This window comes from Limanda limanda, chromosome 10 (genome assembly GCF_963576545.1).
Source record: "Limanda limanda chromosome 10, fLimLim1.1, whole genome shotgun sequence".
In the NCBI taxonomy this organism is placed as follows: domain Eukaryota; kingdom Metazoa; phylum Chordata; class Actinopteri; order Pleuronectiformes; family Pleuronectidae; genus Limanda; species Limanda limanda.
In genome coordinates, this window is record NC_083645.1 from 2,632,151 (window position 1) to 2,652,666 (window position 20,516).

Consider the following 20,516-nt stretch of genomic DNA (forward strand, 5'->3'; position numbering starts at 1 on the left):
ACGAGCCAGGGAAATTCAAACTTCGCTGGCTGCGGTCACAGGAGTTAAAGGATAAGGCTAAGGCAAGTTTGCTGGCAGAGTGCCGTAAAATTGTCCATGAAGAACCACAGCCAGGTACCAGCAGCACATCTTCACATCACACAGATTCAGCCAAAGAGAGCGATTTCTTTGCTTTTGAGGAGGATGAGGACACCTCTTCAGCAGAAAACCAGGTGGCAGACTATATTAGATCTTCAGAACAAAACTTAAACTCTCTGTGTGGATTTTCTCTCATCAAGAAAATTTCACTACGTTACAATGCTGCTACTCCATCTAGTGCACCTGTTGAGAGACTGTTCAGCCTGGGCAAACTTGTTTTCTCTCCGAAGAGGAACAGGCTGTCGGACAAAAGATTTGAAAAGCTTCTCCTCCAACGTTACAACCACTGGTTTAATTGTTAGATGAGAGGAGTATTTCAGTATAGATAGATTAATGCATTGATCATTTTCACTGAGAATGAACAACATGTTAAGCTACATTGAGAGTTGGATAGTGCTCTGTTTATTGTGCAATAATATACAGGTTCAGAGAATTGCACTACTTAAAGGTCAAATTTTCGATTGTTTCTTTTACAGAGATTTGCACTATACTTAATGGCCAGATCTTCCTTTGTTACTTTTTACCCAAGTTTACATTTGCACTTGAATTTTATTTTCAATATTTATTTTTATATGTTTTAATTCTATGCATCATATGGCAGGCTGCAATCTATTGAGTTCAAATAAATACCAAATGTTCTAAAATACTGTATATAGTGTTTTTATTCTTCAATCAGTTAATATAAACATCTTTGACGTTAAAGATGTTACAGAACGTAACAGCGTTATAAAACATGAAAAATAACGCCACAGTTACTTTGCTGAGTAACTAATTACTCTAACAATGTGGTAACTGAGTTACTAACTCAATTACTTTTTGGGAGAAGTAATTTGTAACTGTAACTAATTACTTTTTAGAAGTAACTTGACCAACACTGTTCATAACTACTTTTTAACCTCTTTTCTCTTTCTTTGTATTTGCCTCTGAGCATTCTTATTCAAATCTGTCTTGTGTAAGTCCCTCATCTTACAGAAAGTGCAATGCTAGTTCACTGGAGCAGTCCATTCAGAGAATGAGAAATTGTTTTCCATTATCACCTTAGAAAGGTCGCAAAATATATATACAAATGTTTATAATTAATTAAATCATTCATGATGTATTGGAGACAAGGCTTAGTCATGAGAGTCAATGAAGATTACCACCCTTACAATTCTTTAATTTAGCTAAAACCTTGAAGGACATGCACAGAATTAACCCCCACTTTAATGACACTGCTGGAGAGAAAAAATAATTTCCTGCCTCACAACATGTAGAATAATAAAACGTGTGTGTGTGTGTGTGTGTGTGTGTGTGTGTGTGTGTGTGTGTGCACAGTCAGCCAACACTGATAATTTTTGTACGGTTCTTCTTCAGCCACTTTGCAGAAGTCCACCCACAGACTTTCTACTTTCAGTCATGAAGCAGCAGAATAGACAGACGATATTCAATTCCAAAAAGATAACTTTACCATTCAGTCGCTTGGTCACAGTCAAGGTAACATCTAAGTTAAATCCAATTTGTATTTTGGCTGTGCGTAAAACTCAATAGAAGCAGCAACAACTCATTCAGCAGAGGGTTAAGATATGGTGGCCGGGATGTGGATTTGAGGGGCTTCAGGATGCTTGGGTTTGCTGTTGAGCCCTCCAAATGTGTTGTGGCCCCAAACTGATAAAACACCCAGGAAAGGGGGTGCACACCTGATTACTATACGAAACATCTTAGGGCCAATGCCAGAGAGTGGACTTGTAAAAGCAAGATGGCTTGCCATTCATTTCATGCAGGAGCCAAATAACGTTCCAATAACAACTACGAAAGACTAATTGGGAACCATGGTGACATCAAGGGGCGACAACGACTAAAAACTGGAAAGAACCAGAGATGGGATGTGGCAGCTTGGAACGACACAGCACTTTCTCTGGCAGGAGGAACCCAACGCAATTATTTTGATCAAGTACTGTACAAATTAGGATTACCTCAAGGTCAGAGGATGATTGACCTACAGGAAGAATGATGTTACATGCCAGGCAGGCGGCATAGTGTGTTTGAGTGTGTGTGTGTGTGTGTGTGTGTGTTGTCTTTCCCTTCCTGCTGTCTCTGCTTCTACCCCTGTTTTCTCTGCAGGTGAGTTAGGAGTTGTTTTCATCCTCCACTAATAAGAGCTTGTCCAACCAGCAGTGAGGGGGATCTACAAAAGGAGCACACCTGAGCGTCTCGGTCTCTCTTGTTCTCTCTGACCTCAGCCTGTGTGCAGCACCCTGAGCATTTTTGTATTGGTATTACAGCAAACTTGTTAAAATAGAATGATAGATGTGGTGGGAAGGAAGGACTAGGTAAGCTGGGTACCCTATACACTAACTCACGTAGGGACTCTTGTTTGTTTAGAAACACTAGTCAGTTTGGTTGTTGCCACTTTTTTTTAGATAATCAGCGTAGGCCTTTTGTTTATGGTTTTGTTTCTGAAGTAATTGGTAAATGGATTTGTATTTATATAGCGCTTTTCTAGTCTGATGATGACCACTCAAAGCTCTTTACAGTACAGTTTTTCATTCACCTATTCACACACACACACATTCATACAGTGCATCTATTAGCAGCACTTTTTTGTTCTATGAGTAGTGAATAGTCGGGCTAGTTTTGTTTATTTATTTAATTTCTTTGGCAACTTCCTTTGTTCCCTTTACCCCAATATTCTGTGAGTACGTTTGCACTTGACTTATAATTTATTATTAAAATAAAAGACACCTTTATTTGTCACATACGCTCTGACTCCATCAGTTTATTGGTTGTTGTTTGTTACCATACGTCTTTACTCCTAGTTCCACCCAGGGAACGTAACGATGAGGTTATGACCTCAGAAAAGTGTAAACTCGACTTTGACAGCCTGGTGTCACAGCTGAAAATTGTGGCAACATTTGCAAAATGGAAACAGTCCAAGAATACCCCAGGTATAGGATGCTCACATCCTAAGTAGTATAATAGTAATAGCAGCAGCTCATCAGGGAATCTCCACACTTCAGAGGTGAGGATAGTCCCTCACCAGCACACACAGTGACCAAGACAGGAGATGGAACAGGGGATTGGAAAGAAATCATTAAACCAAAACTCCCTCAACACTCAAACTACGAAGACAGCGAATCCTCATGGAAAGGGGGAATAACTTCCTCCATCTAGCAAGAGGATGCTCTGTACTTTGACTCAACGGGAACGCAAACAGAGATCCAAAATGGAGTGGACCTGAAAAGACCCCAGCAGAATAATTTACAAACAGCCACAGGCCAAGAAAGCACACTCTGCCTCATAAACACATTTATTTTCTGATGAATAAGAAGCATCAAGATGTCAGAGCAGAAAGAGAGTTCATATTAATTTGAATATTACACTGTTCCACAAGCAACAGACTGAATGTAATTAAGATTAAATGTCTGTTGGCCCAAACAGCATTATTTCTATTAAAATGTTAAAAAAAATTCGGGAAGCCCCATTTGAAACATATGAGACTTAATTTATATGTATTTTTTGTCAAAGTTTTTCAAGATATTTTCTAAGGTCAGCCACCTGTGAATTCTGAAAATAGAAAGCAGACACTTCTGACCAGCTCTTTATCTAAACTTAAAGCGCTGATCTATAGCACAATATGGAAATATATGTAGATCTGTGGTAGCTGTGCAGACACAGCACATAGAGCTGGAACCTACATCATTCATCGAAACGGAAACATTTCTAACTCGCCCAAGAGGGACTGTATATTAATTGGGTATGAATTGATAATTATAATGCCATAATAATGAAAGTAAGGAAACTTCTTGAAGTGACAGCTTTTCATAAAAAATATCCTGATGCATGACAGGAACGTTTTCAGATAGATGGATTCCTGCTCCCACCTACACACTCCTGGGCGTGAACCTACAATCTATAAATTACAGGGCAATTACGATGGTCACCATGGTAAAGTGTCACCATGCCAATGTTGGCTGTATGGCATTGGAGAACACTGCAGGGCCTGATGGTAGTCTTAGTAGTACACCAGTATTTTTTGTAATAAAGCACAGATAAAAGACAAACCAAAGTCTGATAATAACACTAAGATAATCCTTTATAAGTCCCACAATGGGGGATGTATATCTCAGGACCATAACAAAGTCTGGGAAGAAAACCTTGGATTTATCTGTAAACTTGACATTTTACATTGTTGATACGGTTGACTGAATAAACTTTGACAGAATTATATGTTTTCTAGCGCATCTGAGAAAAAAACGATACAATATGTTACACGATAGAAACGTGATTCTAGAGAGATCTTGTTATTTGTCATTATTTCCAAATGCAGTCAATGTTTTTAATTTCAGGAGCCAGAGAATAAATCTGATTATTAAGATTCATCATCTCTGTCTGCTGCTCTGGTCATGGGGAAGACCTAAAAGTGAAAAGTGAAAGAAGGGACTGAAATACAGTTTGCCAAGATTTCAGGTGTCGAAAAAAAAAATCATTACTGAATACCCTAATAAGCGCTACAGACATGTGACTTCACAGTTCGATGGGAGGTGTGACGATGAATGTTTGCTAAGTGAACACCCACGGAGTCTGCTCGTGTACAGGTTATAGGAACTGAATGGCACTTAGCAGGTAGCACTCAGTCATAAAAAAAACCTGCCTTTAAATGGATCAGAACCTAAATCTAATGGGTTCCTCCTTGGCTCATGTCCCAGCCCTACAAGTTTTGTGCGTAATCCCGCTGGCAAATCAATAAATAAGAAAACAATCTACAACAACAAACAGACACAAGTGAACACATAGTCTCCTTGGTAGAGGTAATTATCACTAACTCTGCAGTTCCCGCAGCCTTTTGGAGCATCATTGCTTCCTTTTGCTTCTTGCTTTGATTTCTCTGCCTGCTGAGGTTCCTCTGTTCAGTGTTGTTGCCAACAGTGGCAGGCAGCTGTTTCAGTGGAAAAGCTCTGATAAACACACTGTAAATTACCTGCCCGGCATCAAACAGCACAGAGAAGTGAGAGACCAGCTTGTGAGCATACAGTCGTGGAGCTTTACACAAACAGGACTCCAAATAGATGAAAACACTATGTGTGTGCTGGATATTGAAAGGTTGACTTACTGTGCTACAAAAAAAGTTTTATATAACTTCATTCAAAATACACACCCTTTGGTTAAAATTACATTTTGAAGTCTTGAATGAACTTATCTGAGAAAGTCAAATTTGAGTCATAGCTGTGAACCTACTTGTGCAGGAGCATTAATGAAATGTGAGAATCACAGACCGACTAATGTGCGAGCAGAGATTTGCTCAGTGTTGTTTAAGTAACACACTTTAAGCAACATGGGAGTAGAGTCCATTTTAACGCCCCTTCATCTTGCGTGTAGAGTTCATGAGTTTTTTTTTAAACGGCAGAGGAAGTAGATTTTTTAGTGTATGTTAAATTAGAATAGCCTCTCTGGCTTCTGGACAAAACACTTATGTCAAAATTAGCATCCATATTGCCGTTACCTAGCAACGCGGTTACCACTTTAATGTCAAGCACATCCTGTCCATGACTTCTCTTGTAACCATGATCTCACATGTTCCATCGGAAGGCAGCAAATTGTTGTGGTTTTTTACAATTTATTACGATTAATGAAGACTATTCCACAAATGTCAACAAAACCATGCCAAAACACTTTGTTTTTGTTATTTCAAAAATGACATGTCAGAACAAATGTCACACGTAGTTTTCAAGCACAAGTGGAGCTGTCAGAAGTGTCACACAAGAAACTGGGGGACAAGGGAACATGTGGGTTTTTCAGCAGAAAGAACAAGTCATTTATAAATCACAGGTGTAGACCCAGTGAGCTCCGAGATTAAGAGAGAAGAGCAATAGGCAAAAAGCACACATGTCAACATCATATAGAAGGTATCAGTGAAAAAGGGAGTAGAATAAAGCGTGTTCTTACTGTCAAAAGGGAATTAAGAGTGATAACGTCAGCTACATGCAGCAGATGCCTGGGAGCACTTTATTACGTTTCTGTCCGTCATTTCCATTTCAGCATATTGATGCAGCAAAGGAACACTGCTCGTACATAATAAGTATTTTCTCGATAGGTTGGTCGAGAGTTCGCTCTGCTCGAAGCTGATGGTGAGCAGAAAAACGTCAACTCGTGATGAAGCTTTCTTTCTCTCTCTACGATGAAGATGGCAAATCTGACAGCAGCAATGCATGCCAACAAAAGATGATGGCTGTAGAGACACCGTGTATAATATTCTTTTACGTAATTCAAATGTGCTTGGTTGCAGCTCTGTTTCCTGTTTGAGAGGTGCCAGTGATGTATGTGGCAACCTGCTGCAGCTTGGATTCAGAGTAAAGCAGCACCATCTAAACCTGTGATCCCACTTCGGATTATTGCTCACTCTTGTGGTGGAAATTTTAACATTTGGGCATTGATTGATGGAAGGAACTACTTTGATGTATAGAAATATGAGCAAATGGATTCTCTTAGTTATCAGGGTGTTTCTCAAAGTAACTGATGTTATATGACTTCCTCACTTACAGGGTCACCTAACAAAGAGGTCACAGGAAAGGGGATGTGAGGGGGTTGTAAAATGTTGATAAGAGATGCTTGTAAACAGATGTTCACTCAAGGAGCCTGAGACCGAGGAGAAGACAGGATACTGATCACCTATTTGTAAAGATCAAAGAGGTTAATTGATAAACATGTGTTCCTCTCACAGGAGGAGCTTGTGAAGGTTTAAAACTGCTGTGTCTTCTGTATGTCATTGCTCATTGTATGAAATCTTTGCCGTGATTTGTACTGTGATGCCCATCTGCAGATGTAGAATTAAAACTCCAGAAAGAACACTTGCTGACTTGTGCTTGATTATTGGTAAAATTCCACGACAATCTGGCGTTGTCAGCAGGATAACTTGTGTGAGAGGACGTTCTGGATCTCAAAGCTGAAGGTAAATAGTGCACAAAAGAGTCTAGAAGACTCTTACCTCAACCTCCCTAAACAGTTTGGAGACGTGAGGACTGGAAGCTGAAGAGAAGGGGTGCCCTCTCACTGAAGTGATCTATGCGGACCGAGCACGACAAGCAAACAGTTTCTTTCTGGTGAGTAAAATTCTAATTTCGAAAAATAAACTGGGTTTATTAAGGTTAAGGGATTCACTCATATTGTAAAAAGTGAGGAGCAGACGTGCTTGCATAGCAAGGTTTTGGAAACCGGTGTTGAATTCAGAGAAGCTTCAGGGTTTGGAACCAATAAAAAAAAGTTAACTGGGTTTAACAGTTTTTTAGTTAACTGGGTTTAACAGTTTTTTAGTTAACTGGGTTTAACAGTTTTTTAGTTAACTGGGTTTAACAAAGTCAGGGTTTAGAACCACTGCAAAAAAAAGAAAAGAAGTTGAATTGGGATAAACAAAGTATATATAAGATATATGGAGTGTTTATTAATTTAAACACACCTTTAAGATTGAGCTCTGACGTCGAGTTTCATGATAATTATAATTATTTTCATAAAAAAGTAATAGCATTCTCAAGTATTTAATACCTGGAGGGGTATAACTAGAGAGAAGTGTGTGTCTAGAGATTTGAATGATATTTCTCTAAAGGTATTAGGATGCACTAAGTGTATTTAGAAATGTTTTAACCAAAATATAAAAAAAACATTTATAAAAAAAAAAAAAGGGGAAAAGAGGTATTCTAAAACCTCCTATTAGGAGAAGTAACTACGTTAGATAGAATTGGGTTTATTAAAACTAAATATAAAAGAAAATAATCTCAAATCAAAACTCAAATTTAAAAAATACAGATAAATAAAAAAGATATAGATCAAATAAATTAAATAGGAGTTAGGAACATTTTTATTTTTTCTCCCGTACCAGTAGAACTTTTGGTCTACAAAGAAAAATGGGTTTAAACATCAGTAAAGAAGGGAAGAGGAAAGATTCTGTAAATTCACCACAGCCTACCTCTCCTAATGTGCAGTACATGATAAAGAATTACGGCAAATGTTGTACTGAACAATTCAGCGAATGGGTTGAGAATTGTGGCTTTCCAAGCACGGGAAGTTTGAGTTTGAATCAGTTACAGCAACTCAAAGTTAAACTACTTGTGAAAGAAGAGCGGAGTAAAGATGATAAGCAAAAAAGAAAAAAGAATAAAAAAGTATTTGTACCAAATTGGGCAGCGTATGACTGTTGGGTCACAGAAGCAAATATCAGAGATAGAAAGCAGAAGGCAGGGACTGATGTTGTCTCCAAGTGTCAGTTTCTCCACTTAGATCCTGATCTCGACTCAGCTCCGCCAAAGGGGAGACCACAGCCGGCAGCGGTGCTGGACCAGCCGAGCGCTCAGCCGCCACCGCTGCAGACGGCGCAAGCGGCAGTTCCAGCCGTCTCTCAACTCTACCCAGAACTCGACCTCCCCGCTGCGGAGGGACAAGACAGCCCTCCAGCCTACAGCACTCGTGGTCAGCAGCTCACACTCCGAATCGCACCCGAAGAGGTAAAGATTACGGTTTAAAAACATCCGTGCAAGCACCGATGGTGGAGGTGGCCGCAGGAGATGGAAACACTCAGCTGATCTATAGACCATGGACATTCACGGAAATGAAAGAATCCACCGTTTCATTCCTCCCACAAGTCCTAAGTGGGGGAACACAGTATGCAGTGCAATTGGAGGCTTTTTGCAAACAGTTTAAACCAACGAGTACTGAACTGCAGAGACTGTTGATGACGCAGATGGGGATTCATTTTTCCAAAGTGACGAGAGTTTTCCCCGCACGGGAGCGGCGATTGGTGGATCCAGACTGGGCCCATGCTAGTAACTATGAATATGGACAATTCATAACTAATCTGTGTGAGGAAATAACAGAAAAGTTTCCCGCAAGAATGGACATGAGTAAAATTTCCATGTGTAAACAAGGTGAAGATGAGACTGTGACCGATTATCTCCACAGGCTCTCGGAGGTCCACACTACAAATAGTGGCCTCGAGAGGCCGGATGCCATGGGGGGGCAGAATCGTATCACCCCGTGGGAAGCTCACTTGAGGGATCGCTTCATCCACGGCATCAGACCGGAGATCAGTGAGATGGTGAAAACAAACTGCATCGCCTGGGAGTCTGCAAATCTCGGGAAAGTCGAAGTACATGCCACCCATGCTGAAAAACTCTTGAACAGTAAGAAAAAGAAAGAGAAGTCTGAGTTTACAGAGCAGCTACAGATGGCTCAGCTGGCGGCGTATCAGACACAAGGCCGCGGCAGAGGGAGAGGTCGATGGAGGGGAAGAGGACGGGGACGTGGAAGATCTGACGCTTGTTTCATTTGTGGCAAAGTTGGACACTGGGCAAGGGACTGTCCTGATAACCCGCACACAAAGTGCGATTGACTGGCGGGGGAGCTGAGGACAGATACGGATCCAGGTGGTGAAAACGTTGAGACGGAGAGGGAGTTTGAACCCTCACATCAATATCGTAAGAACACTGACACACACACACCATGTAAATTAATGTTGGACACAGAGCAGATGATTACGAAGGCTATTAATCATTGTGAGTTTAAGCAGGAGATTAATAAAGAGAGGCTCATTGAGCTTTATGCTAAATATTCACATGATGCATATAAACAGATGCCGGAACACACGATTGTAGTGAGTGGTAAAGACATCACATTTTTGGTAGATTCAGGGGCCACAGAATCAGTCATTAAATGTGGAGAGTTTGATATTACTCCTAAAATGAGTGCCAGATATCTCAGAACGATTGGAGCAACTGGTACTACAGTGACAGAGAGATATACTGTACCATTGTCTTGTCATGATGAGGTTGAAGGGAGCTTTAAACATTCATTCTTGTTGTCACCACGGTGTCCAGTAAATCTTATGGGTAGAGATTTGATGTGTTTGATGGGCATTATGTTAATCTCAACATCACAAGGTATAGTCGTAAGTAGAGTTCCACAAACATCAGTGTTTGTGAAACATGGTAAAGAGGATTTAATATATTCGTATCAATGGAATATTCCAGACTCTGATCTCACTGCTGTAAACAGCACTCTTCTGCAACAGGCAAAATCACTTAGTACAGATGTATTAACAGATGTTATGACAACACAAAGCTTACATTGTACAGCACACATCTCCGTTGGATCAGATCATTTGTTTGAGCAAAACTGGTTTAAAGAAGGCCAGGTTGAAGACAAACTTAGGCTGAATTGGCTATACTGGAACAATAACCACTGTGTTGTATCAGTAGCTCTAACTGACTCACTTAAACAAGATTTGCTTGAAGTGTCACATTCTGATCCTTATGTTCCACTAATCAAACCCAGACAGGAAGAATGGAAGGACTTGGAAACTTGGACCAAAAGGTGTAATGCAGCTACTGGATGGGAGAAAACATCTGATCCTAATATTGATTTACACAGAGGTTTGAAGGTTAATCGTAGGAGATTTTCTGCAGTGATAAATGCAATCAGGAGTGTTGAACTCATTCCTGATATAGATTTTGTCAATGTTAAACATACACCGCAAATAGGAAAACCTCTTGATATGAGTGATGAAGGATTCAGTTTTGTGTTAAACATAAGTGACATTCCTGAATTGAATCAGGTACCGTCATGTGTGTGGGCTGAGCACAAATATGATGTGGGTCTAATCAAAGGAGCAGACCCAATAGTGATAATCCCTAAATCATCATATAGACCATGTCAAAATCAATATCCATTGAAAAAGGAAGCAGTGGAAGGTATTAAACCAGTCTTTGAATCTCTTTTAAGGGCTGGGGTGATAGTTCCATGTGAAAAATCTCCTGTTCGAACACCTATTTTTCCTGTTAGGAAAATGAAGGAATCTGGACAACCACAAGGATGGAGATTTGTGCAAGACTTGCAAGCAGTTAATGCTGCAGTACAGGCTCGTGCACCAAATGTTCCGAATCCTCATACTATTCTTTCACAGGTTCCATCTGAGAGTAAATGGTTTTCTGTGGTTGATTTGTCAAACGCATTTTTCAGTATTCCCATTCACCCCGACAGTCAGTTCTGGTTTGCATTTTCTTTTGAAGGAAAAATGTACACATTTACACGCCTTTGTCAGGGGTATTGTGAGTCACCCACAATCTTTAATGCAGCATTAAGGGACAATCTGGAATCACTGGATCTACCAGCAGGTAGTGCCCTTTTGCAGTATGTGGATGATTTAATGATCTGTTCCCCCACAAAGGAGACATGTGTACAGGACACAGTGGCGTTACTCAAACATTTAGCTACAAATGGTCATAAAGTTAGTTTGTCTAAAATGCAATTTGTTTTGGAAAAAGTTACCTTTCTGGGTCATATAATCACATCAGAGGGTAAAACCCTCTCATCCAAACGAATTGAAGCTATTCAAACTATCCCAAAGCCAGAAACAAAGAAACAAGTCATGAGTTTTTTAGGGATGACTTCGTATTGTCGGCAATGGATTCCACATTATGCTGAAATAGAGGCACCACTATCAGCAATTGTGTATGGAAAAGGCCTCACTGCAAATAACAGAGTCACCTGGACAACTGAAGCTGAGAAAGCTTTTGTTGATTTGAAGTTAGCTATGCAATCTCCTCCGACATTAGGACTACCAGACTGTACCAGGCGCTTTACACAGACTGTGGATGAAAGAGGCGGGTATATGACATCTGTGCTGCTGCAGGACCATGGGGGACGACTGAGACCGGTAGCTTATTTTTCCTCACGACTTGACTCTGTGGCAGCAGGACTCCCAACTTGTCTTAGGGCTGTAGCAGCTGCTGAGAAAGCTGTGATTGCATCACGTGATGTTGTGGGTTATGCTGATTTGACGTTACTGGTGCCACATGCTGTTTCAATGATTTTGCTTGAACAAAAAACTTCTCACCTTTCAACAGCTAGATGGCTCAGATATAATACAGTGTTACTTGAAATGCCAAACATCACTATTAAGAGGTGCACTGTTCTTAACCCCGCTACTCTCCTCCCTACACCAGGTGATGGAGAGCCACATGATTGTGTTGCAGTAATAACTGAAATTTGTTCTCCCAGACCAGATTTACAGGATGTACCACTGGTGAATGCAGACATGGAGCTGTTTGTGGACGGCTCAGCATCAAGGGATCCAGCAACTAGTAGAAACCAAGTGGGTTTTGCAGTAACAACTTTGTATGATACAATCATAGCTGAACCACTCCCATCACAGTATTCTGCACAAGCTGCAGAATTAGTTGCATTGACTGAAGCATGCAAATATGCAAGAGACAAGAGTGTCAACATCTTCACTGATAGTAGATACGCATGGGGTGTGGCACATGATTTTGGCAGACTTTGGGCTAATAGAAAGTTTTTAACCTCTACAGGTAAACCCATTACACACCATACCCTGGTTGCTGCTCTTCTTGATGCTGTGTTGCTACCTAAACTGATTGCAATCTGTAAATGTGAAGCGCATACTAGGGAACTTGACTCAGTTTCACGGGGAAATGCAAGAGCAGATATTGCTGCAAAGGCTGCAGCGAAACGTAGCCTGCCAGTTAATGATGCTTTTGTTTTGGATGTGCCCGTGACACCTAATGCTGATTTACAGGAGCTGCAAGCGAGGGCAACACCAGAGGAGAAGGTTGTTTGGAAGAAAGCAGGCTGTTCTGTTACTGACGGAATTTGGTGTGGGCCAGATGGAAAACCTTGTTTACCTAAATATCTGTTTCCTTATTATGCTAAGTTGATACACGGTAAAGACCATGTGTCAAAGGGGGGAATGCAAGCAGATATACAGAAGTATTGGTTTACAAAAGGATTTTCAAACTACTCAAAAAAATTCTGTCAGAAATGTGTAATTTGTGCTACGAATAATATTGGTAGAGGAATCCATACTGCACAAAGTGCACATCCAGCACCAAACGAACCATTTGATCATTTACAGATGGATTTTATTGAACTAACACCAAGCGAGGGAAAGAAGTACTGTCTTGTTGTGGTTGACATGTTTTCCAAATGGGTAGAGGCTTTTCCCTCATCGAAACAGGATTCTTCAGCAGTGGCAAAGGCACTTCTGGGGGAATTCATTCCTCGGTGGGGAATCCCAAGAAAGATATCCAGTGATAATGGTACTCCATTTGTAAGCGCAGCTTTAAAGAGTGTTGGTGAGTATTTGGGTATCGATATGCGACAACATTGTGCTTACCATCCTGCTAGTGGAGGAGCAGTGGAAAGAGAAAACGGCACATTGAAAAACAAACTGGTCAAATGCTGTGAGGAAACAGGGCTGACATGGACAAAGGCATTACCTATTGTTTTAATGTACATGAGATCTAGAGTGAGAAGTAAGAATGGTTTGAGTCCTTATGAGATTCTCTTTTCACGTCCAATGGAGACAGGAATTGGTCCTGTTAAAAGGCAGCTTCCTCAGACCAGTCAATGTGAAGATGAAATGTTGCGATATTGTGTAAATCTTTCCTCTGTTCTCCTTGATATCCACAGGCAGGTGAAAGACGCCCTACCAAAATCCATAGACGGTGAACTGCATGATTTGAAACCAGGAGACTGGATTGTGGTGAAGGACCTGAGGAGGAAAAGCTGGAGAGCACGCCGGTGGAACGGGCCCTATCAAGTTCTTCTCACCACGCAGACGGCAGTGAAGGTCGCAGAGAGGGCAACCTGGGTACATGCAAGCCATTGCAAGAGGGTACCTGAGCCAGGAGAGGATTCTTCAGGACAGAACGTGCGTTGATGTCAGCAGGTGGTGTTTCCAGCCTTCGATTGTTTCATGCCCGCAAGGAAAGGGGTGTGGAAACCATTAGAGTTACAAGTCTCTAAAATTCAGTGACACACTGATTAAGAGGGTTGCAAGAGGAACACTGCTGATACTCAATGGCGCCGACGGACAAACAGTGGCATCTGATGGGGCGGGCGGTGCGCAGTTGGAAGGAAGGGAAGTGCTCCCTGTTCTTGCTGACTGTCATCTTCGTCCTACCACTGCTGCTGTGGAAAACAAGCCAAAACAACTCGAGCATAAAAGAAATAACCAAAAGAGAACTTTCGTTTGACCCCTATGATGAACAGATAAAACCTGAAAATAATGCATGGTATGAGACCATGAAGGTAATCGCTAGAAAAATCACTAATGAGAGCTGTTATGTCTGTGCACAACTTCCTCATGGTGTGGGTACTACTCTCCCACTTAAGACCATCCCACTAAACACCTCAGAGACATTAGGAGTACTGATAGCTTTCACTCAGGGGCTTTCACTAAAGAACAGGACTGTGCGAGACATGAATAGTAAACTTAAACTACTGAATATCAGTGTAGTTAATTATGGGGGTTCCACAGCTCGATTCTGGGACATGTCTTTGGTGGCAGATCAGGAAATTCACCAACCTGTGATGACAATAAACCCCACCGGACAGTTAGGCACTGTTTGTTTTACTAGACAATGTTTTATGGCTGAGGATCACTATCTGGGAACTTCACCATGTAAGCAAAAAGTTATAGCTACTTGTGGTTTGAGATGGGATCGGGAACCATCAGAAACATGTAGAGGTAACGTGCCATTTGTTGCTCAGTTAAATTTAACTAATACCATCAGTTTAAACAGACCAGGTCATGACAACCCGGTTGTTAGTATGCCTTCTAGTGATGGGTATGGGTCTCTGAGGGAACATGTGTGGGTGTGTGGGAAATATGTTTACCAGTCACTCCGACCGGGGTGGTGTGGGACTTGTTATATTGCCAGACTAGTACCTTTTGTTACCTTGTCACCTAACCTCACCCACTTCCATACAGATTATCCTCACTATTATGTGCCATCCAGACATAAGCGTTCCACAGTAAGAGTGTCTCCAGGAGAAAAAGGATTCGGAGGGTTCTTACCTTGGTGGGGAACTGTGAACAACGCACACAAGATAGATGAGATTGCTATGGAACTGGAGAATCTAACAGCCCTAGTGGGGGAAGGTTTCTTATCTCTGTCTCCCAGTATTCAGGGTATCAGGAATGTGGCTTTGCAGAACAGGGTGGCTTTGGATTTAATGCTCGCAAGTCAAGGGGGTGTTTGCCACATAATTGGGACCGATTGCTGCACATACATACCTGACATTTCTGATAATATGACGCATATAGTTTCCCATTTGAATGATCTATTGTTCGAGGAGAAAAGCAAAGACTCTCAAATTCCTGAAGGATGGAATTGGGGATCATGGTTTACTCTAACGGGTTGGAAAAATGTATTGTTGAAATTTTTGACGCCTATTCTGATTTCATTTTGTGTATTAGTGTTGTTTGCATGTTTTATTGTTCCTTGTGTTAAGACTATGGTAACTTCCCTCATTAAGTCTACGATTGGGCAATATGTTCAACTTCCTGAAACTAATCAATCCTGGACGCTTCCCTTCCAGGATGATGAGATGATTTAAAATTGTATAGAGGATGTTGAGCCTTAAGGTCTCAAAGGGGGGAGATTGTGGTGGAAATTTTAACATTTGGGCATTGATTGATGGAAGGAACTACTTTGATGTATAGAAATATGAGCAAATGGATTCTCTTAGTTATCAGGGTGTTTCTCAAAGTAACTGATGTTATATGACTTCCTCACTTACAGGGTCACCTAACAAAGAGGTCACAGGAAAGGGGATGTGAGGGGGTTGTAAAATGTTGATAAGAGATGCTTGTAAACAGATGTTCACTCAAGGAGCCTGAGACCGAGGAGAAGACAGGATACTGATCACCTATTTGTAAAGATCAAAGAGGTTAATTGATAAACATGTGTTCCTCTCACAGGAGGAGCTTGTGAAGGTTTAAAACTGCTGTGTCTTCTGTATGTCATTGCTCATTGTATGAAATCTTTGCCGTGATTTGTACTGTGATGCCCATCTGCAGATGTAGAATTAAAACTCCAGAAAGAACACTTGCTGACTTGTGCTTGATTATTGGTAAAATTCCACGACACTCTCAGTCTGACAGCTCGTGTATTTGTGTGCATGCGCTACGGAGAAACAATTGCGGTGCACAATTTTAATAATAATTGTCATGTAGACAACAACTCAGCGTTACATATCAGCTGTTTGTGTGTGAGATGCTCAGACTCCGACTGATGTCAGAACACCAGGAACTACAGTTATTTCTGTTATTTTCCACCAGTGTCTTTTCTCTGTCTCTCTGCACATCCTTGTAGTGAAGTCACATCGCCTTGGGATGAGCACAAATCTTTCATGCAAGCTGAAATATTTCCAACTTGCACAGACAAATCTTTGCCTCGATTGCCGTCAGCCGGGGGTAAATTTGCATTTACTTGTGAGTTTGCATTAACTTTATATGCAATTGAGGTGCCTTGAAAACTGTCCAAATTTTTTGTCTCAAAACACTCTTATACTTCTTTACATCAAGAAAAGTTCACTTTTCTGTGCCCTGAACAGTTCTAAATAGGTTATCTGTCTGTCCCTTCCGAAACAACCCATACAGAACGGATCACAGCTCCCTGATTGGCCACAAATGTGGTTAGCGATTTGTAAAATAAAACTTCTTGGTTGGCTCTGACCAACATATGTAAAGGCAACTGGTGTTACTGGGATTGACAGCTTAAAGATAAATACTGACTTTCAAATTGAAATCTATGACATTTTGTTACAGAAAAATATAATCAAGTTATGTGTTTCTGCTAAACCTTGACCATACACTGTAACACTGTATTCTTCTCAAGACAGCCTTGTCTTTTTGGGGAACACTTTGCTCAAGGTAGTAAGGGAGGAAGCAAGTGCTGCTCTTTTACATTAGATCGAAACCAGAAACCTTATCTGAATGCATGGGATGTATGCTGCAGCCATTTGTTCTGCTTGGACTAGAGGGAGCACAAGTGTTGACCCTGCACACATCTATTAACAAATTACTTGTGGATGCTCTCGAAGTGGAGCCAAAACATCTGGATCACCCTTTGGTGGCTGGCTGCAGTGCTCCCACTGTATGTTTAAGTGCTAATGTTCATTAACAGGGATGCTTTAAAAACAGGGTAGGACATCATGATTGATAGCTGAGACTGGGGTTGAGCACATGCACAGAACCCCAATGCGGGACACCAATACAGTCTTCTACGCAATTGTCTGCTGGGGGTGCACTGACAGGGACAGGGAAATACTAAACAAACTGGTTAGGAGAGCCAGCTTGGTCCTGGACTGCCCTCTGGATTCCACTGAGGAGGTGGGTTAGAGGGGGTGATCGCAAATCTGAATTCCATCATGGACAACTCCCCTCACCCTACATGAGAGAGTGGGGGCCCTTAGCAGCTCTTTCAGCAGCAGACTGCTCCACCTACAGTGCAAGAAGGGACTCTTCTGCAGGTCCTTCATTCCAACTGCTGCCTGACTCTACAGCCGTGGCCAAAAGTTTTGAGAACACAAGTATTGGTTTTCACAAAGTGTATTGCTTCAGTGTTTTCAAATCTTTTTATCAGATGTTACTATGGTATACTGAAGTATAATTACCAGCATTTCATAAGTGTCAAAAGATTTTATTGACAATTACATTAATTTTATGCAAAGAGTCAATATTTGCAGTGTTGACCCTTCTTTTTCAAGACCTCTGCAATTCACCCTGGTATGCTGTCAATTAACTTCTGGGCCACATCCTGATAGATGGCAGCTCATTCTTGCATAATCAATGTTTGAACTTTGTCAGAATATGTGGGTTATTGTTTGTCCACCCGCCTCTTGAGGATTGACCACAAATTCTCAATGGGATTAAGGTCTGGGGAGTTTCCTAGCCATGGACCCAACATTTCGATGTTTTGGTACAATTCTTTATACATGGCTGTGTTTTTTGGCAAAATTGTTAGTGAGCCCACTCCCTTGGTTGAGAAGCAACCCCACACATGAATGGTCTCAGGATGCTTTACTGTTGGCACGACACAGGACTGATGGTAGCGCTCACCTTTTCTTCTCCAGACAAGCTTTTTTCCAGATGCCCCAAACAATCGGTAAGGGGATTCATCAGAGAAAAGGACTTTACCGATAAATGGTAGATTCAGGTGCAATCTTACTGGAAGCAATATCATGGCCTCTGAAGCCCTTTTTGATGACTGCACGTGTTTCCTTGCAGGTAACCATGGTTAACAGAGGAAGAACAATGATTTCAAGCACCACCCTCCTTCTAAAGCTTCCAGTCTGCTATTCTGTCTAAATCAGCATGACAGAGTGATCTCCAGACTTGTCCCCGTCAACACTCTCACCCGTGTTAACAATAGAATAGCTGACATGATGTCAGCTGGTCCTTCTGTGGCAGGGCTGAAATGCAGTGGAAATGGTTTTTTGGGGATTAAGTTCATTTTGGTGGCAAAGAGGGACTTTGCAATTAATTGCAATTCATCTGATCACTCTTCATATTATTCTTGAGTATATGCAAATTGCCATCATTAAATTTGAGGCAGCAGACTTTGTGAAAATGTATATTTGTGTCATTCTCAAAACTATTGGCCACGGCTGTACAACAACAGGTGTAAATAATGTACATACTCACCATTTTGCATTATATACACCTTTTCAGATAGTTCTTTTAGTTCTTCTTAATTACTAAAATTAATGGAAAAATTAACGTTGCTGAAATAAAGAGGCCATGGTCGGTTAAAACATATTTACTTTATAAATATGCACCGCATTGACCTATTAAAACATGATTTACAACATATAACAATAAGGAACAATATATGCACATAAACATATATTGTGGCGTGCACTCATGGGTGTGTCCTCTCACCCAGTGGGTCGATGGGAAATGTAAAGTCTGTAGCTATATATACTTCCCGTATGGGGAACATGTGCCTGTTCTTCCTGACTACTGAATAAACAACAGTAAGCAGTACCTGCGTCTCTGCCTTTCCTTGTCCTGCCACATTGGTGACCCCGTTTTTTGAACATGTTCGAGGTGAAGGAGGATAGTGTCCCTTCCTCATCGGGGGAAGACGTTTTTTCTTCCCCGGCTCCCGTGGACCGTGTCTCCACGACGACCATGGCGCAGCAGCTTCCAGGATCGAACACCTCCGCGGAGCACGTTAAGCTCCCGGAGTTTTGGCAGAACGACCCCGCGCCGTGGTTTCAGCACATCGAGGCTCTCTTCCATCTGCGAGGAGTAACGGCAGACGACTCCAGGTATTTTTTGGTGGTCGCGGCTTTGGACCAGCAATCCACCCGGCGCGTGATGCAGCTCCTGCGGGCCCCGCCGCTGCGAGGAAAGTACGCCGCCATCAGGCAGCTTCTCCTCCGACGCTACAGCTTGTCAGCCGCGGAGAGAGCGGACAAGCTACTGTCGCTTCCCGGTTTGGGTGATGGTTCGGCAGTGGACCGGATGGATGAGATGCTGTCGTTGCTGGGCTCCGAGGATGAGGGTTTCCTGTTCCCGCACATCTTTCTGCGCCAGCTCCCGCTGCAGGTGCGCGCAGCCCTCGCCAACTCTTCTTGCTTGGCGGCCGGCGACTTCCGTGGATTAGCTGAGGAGGCGGACAGGATCCTGCTGTCTTCGAGGAACGTCTCCGTGCAGAGTGTGGCCGTGGAGTCTTCGCAGTCGACGTTGGAGAACGAGGTTCCGGCAGTGACGGCTGCAGACTCCACCCGCACACAGCGCGGCCAGCTGTGTTTCTTCCATCAGAGCTTCGGCACCGGGAAACGGAAGAGCCGGCGCTCGGTAGCAGCCATGGGCGCTGGTGATCAAGAGGAGCTGCTGTTCGTTCATGACTCCATATCAGGTAATCAGTTCCTGGTGGACTCCGGCTCGCAGAAGAGCCTTCTCCCTCCTGCAGCTACGGACCTCTCGGCCCGTGACAGTGGTCCGCGTCTGACAGCGGCTAACGGCTCAGCTATAGAGACGTTTGGTACCAAGTCTGTAACTGTGTGTTTCAATGGACGCAAATTTCTGTGTGATTTTGTTGTAGCCTCCATTACGGTTCCTATTATCGGAGCAGATTTTCTGTGCACTAATGGGTTGTTAGTGGATGTAACTAATCGCAGGCTCATTGATGCTGTGTCTTTTGCGTCTTTTCTGTGTCAGTCAGGGGGACCCGGGCCGTTAACACACGCTAATTTTGCGGCGTCAAAGGATGTCTTCCAGCGCTTACTGGCGGAATTTCCTTCGCTGACAACGCCCGCATTTTCTGCCGCGGTTACTAAACACGGCGTGGAACATTTCATTCCCACTGCGGGTACGCCTGTTTTCGCACGTTCGCGTCGCCTCGACACCGTGAAGTTAGCCACCGCGAAGGAGGAGTTTGCTACCATGGAGCGTTTGGGGATCGTTAGGCGGTCCAACAGCCCGTGGGCTTCACCGCTCCACATGGTGCCCAAGGCGGACGGTTCTTGGCGGCCGTGCGGCGACTTCCGCCGTTTAAATAACATTACGGCCCATGACCGTTACCCAATTCCGCATGTTC

General features: G+C 42.4%; 2 protein-coding genes across 2 annotated transcripts; both read left to right on the forward strand.

Moving 5' to 3' along the window:
• Positions 1 to 4,050: 4,050 nt before the first annotated feature.
• Positions 4,051 to 11,460, forward strand: LOC133012209 (uncharacterized). The gene is made up of 5 exons (XM_061080189.1): positions 4,051 to 4,062; positions 8,386 to 8,609; positions 9,064 to 9,250; positions 10,172 to 11,378; positions 11,456 to 11,460. The coding sequence occupies exons 1-5, from the start codon at positions 4,051 to 4,053 to the stop codon at positions 11,458 to 11,460; spliced, it is 1,635 nt and encodes a 544-aa protein (XP_060936172.1).
• Positions 11,444 to 13,840, forward strand: LOC133012321 (protein NYNRIN-like). Its single transcript, XM_061080296.1, has one exon. It carries the CDS (start codon positions 11,528 to 11,530, stop codon positions 13,838 to 13,840), a length of 2,313 nt encoding a protein of 770 aa, XP_060936279.1. The 5' UTR covers positions 11,444 to 11,527.
• The last annotated feature ends 6,676 nt before the right edge of the window (positions 13,841 to 20,516 follow it).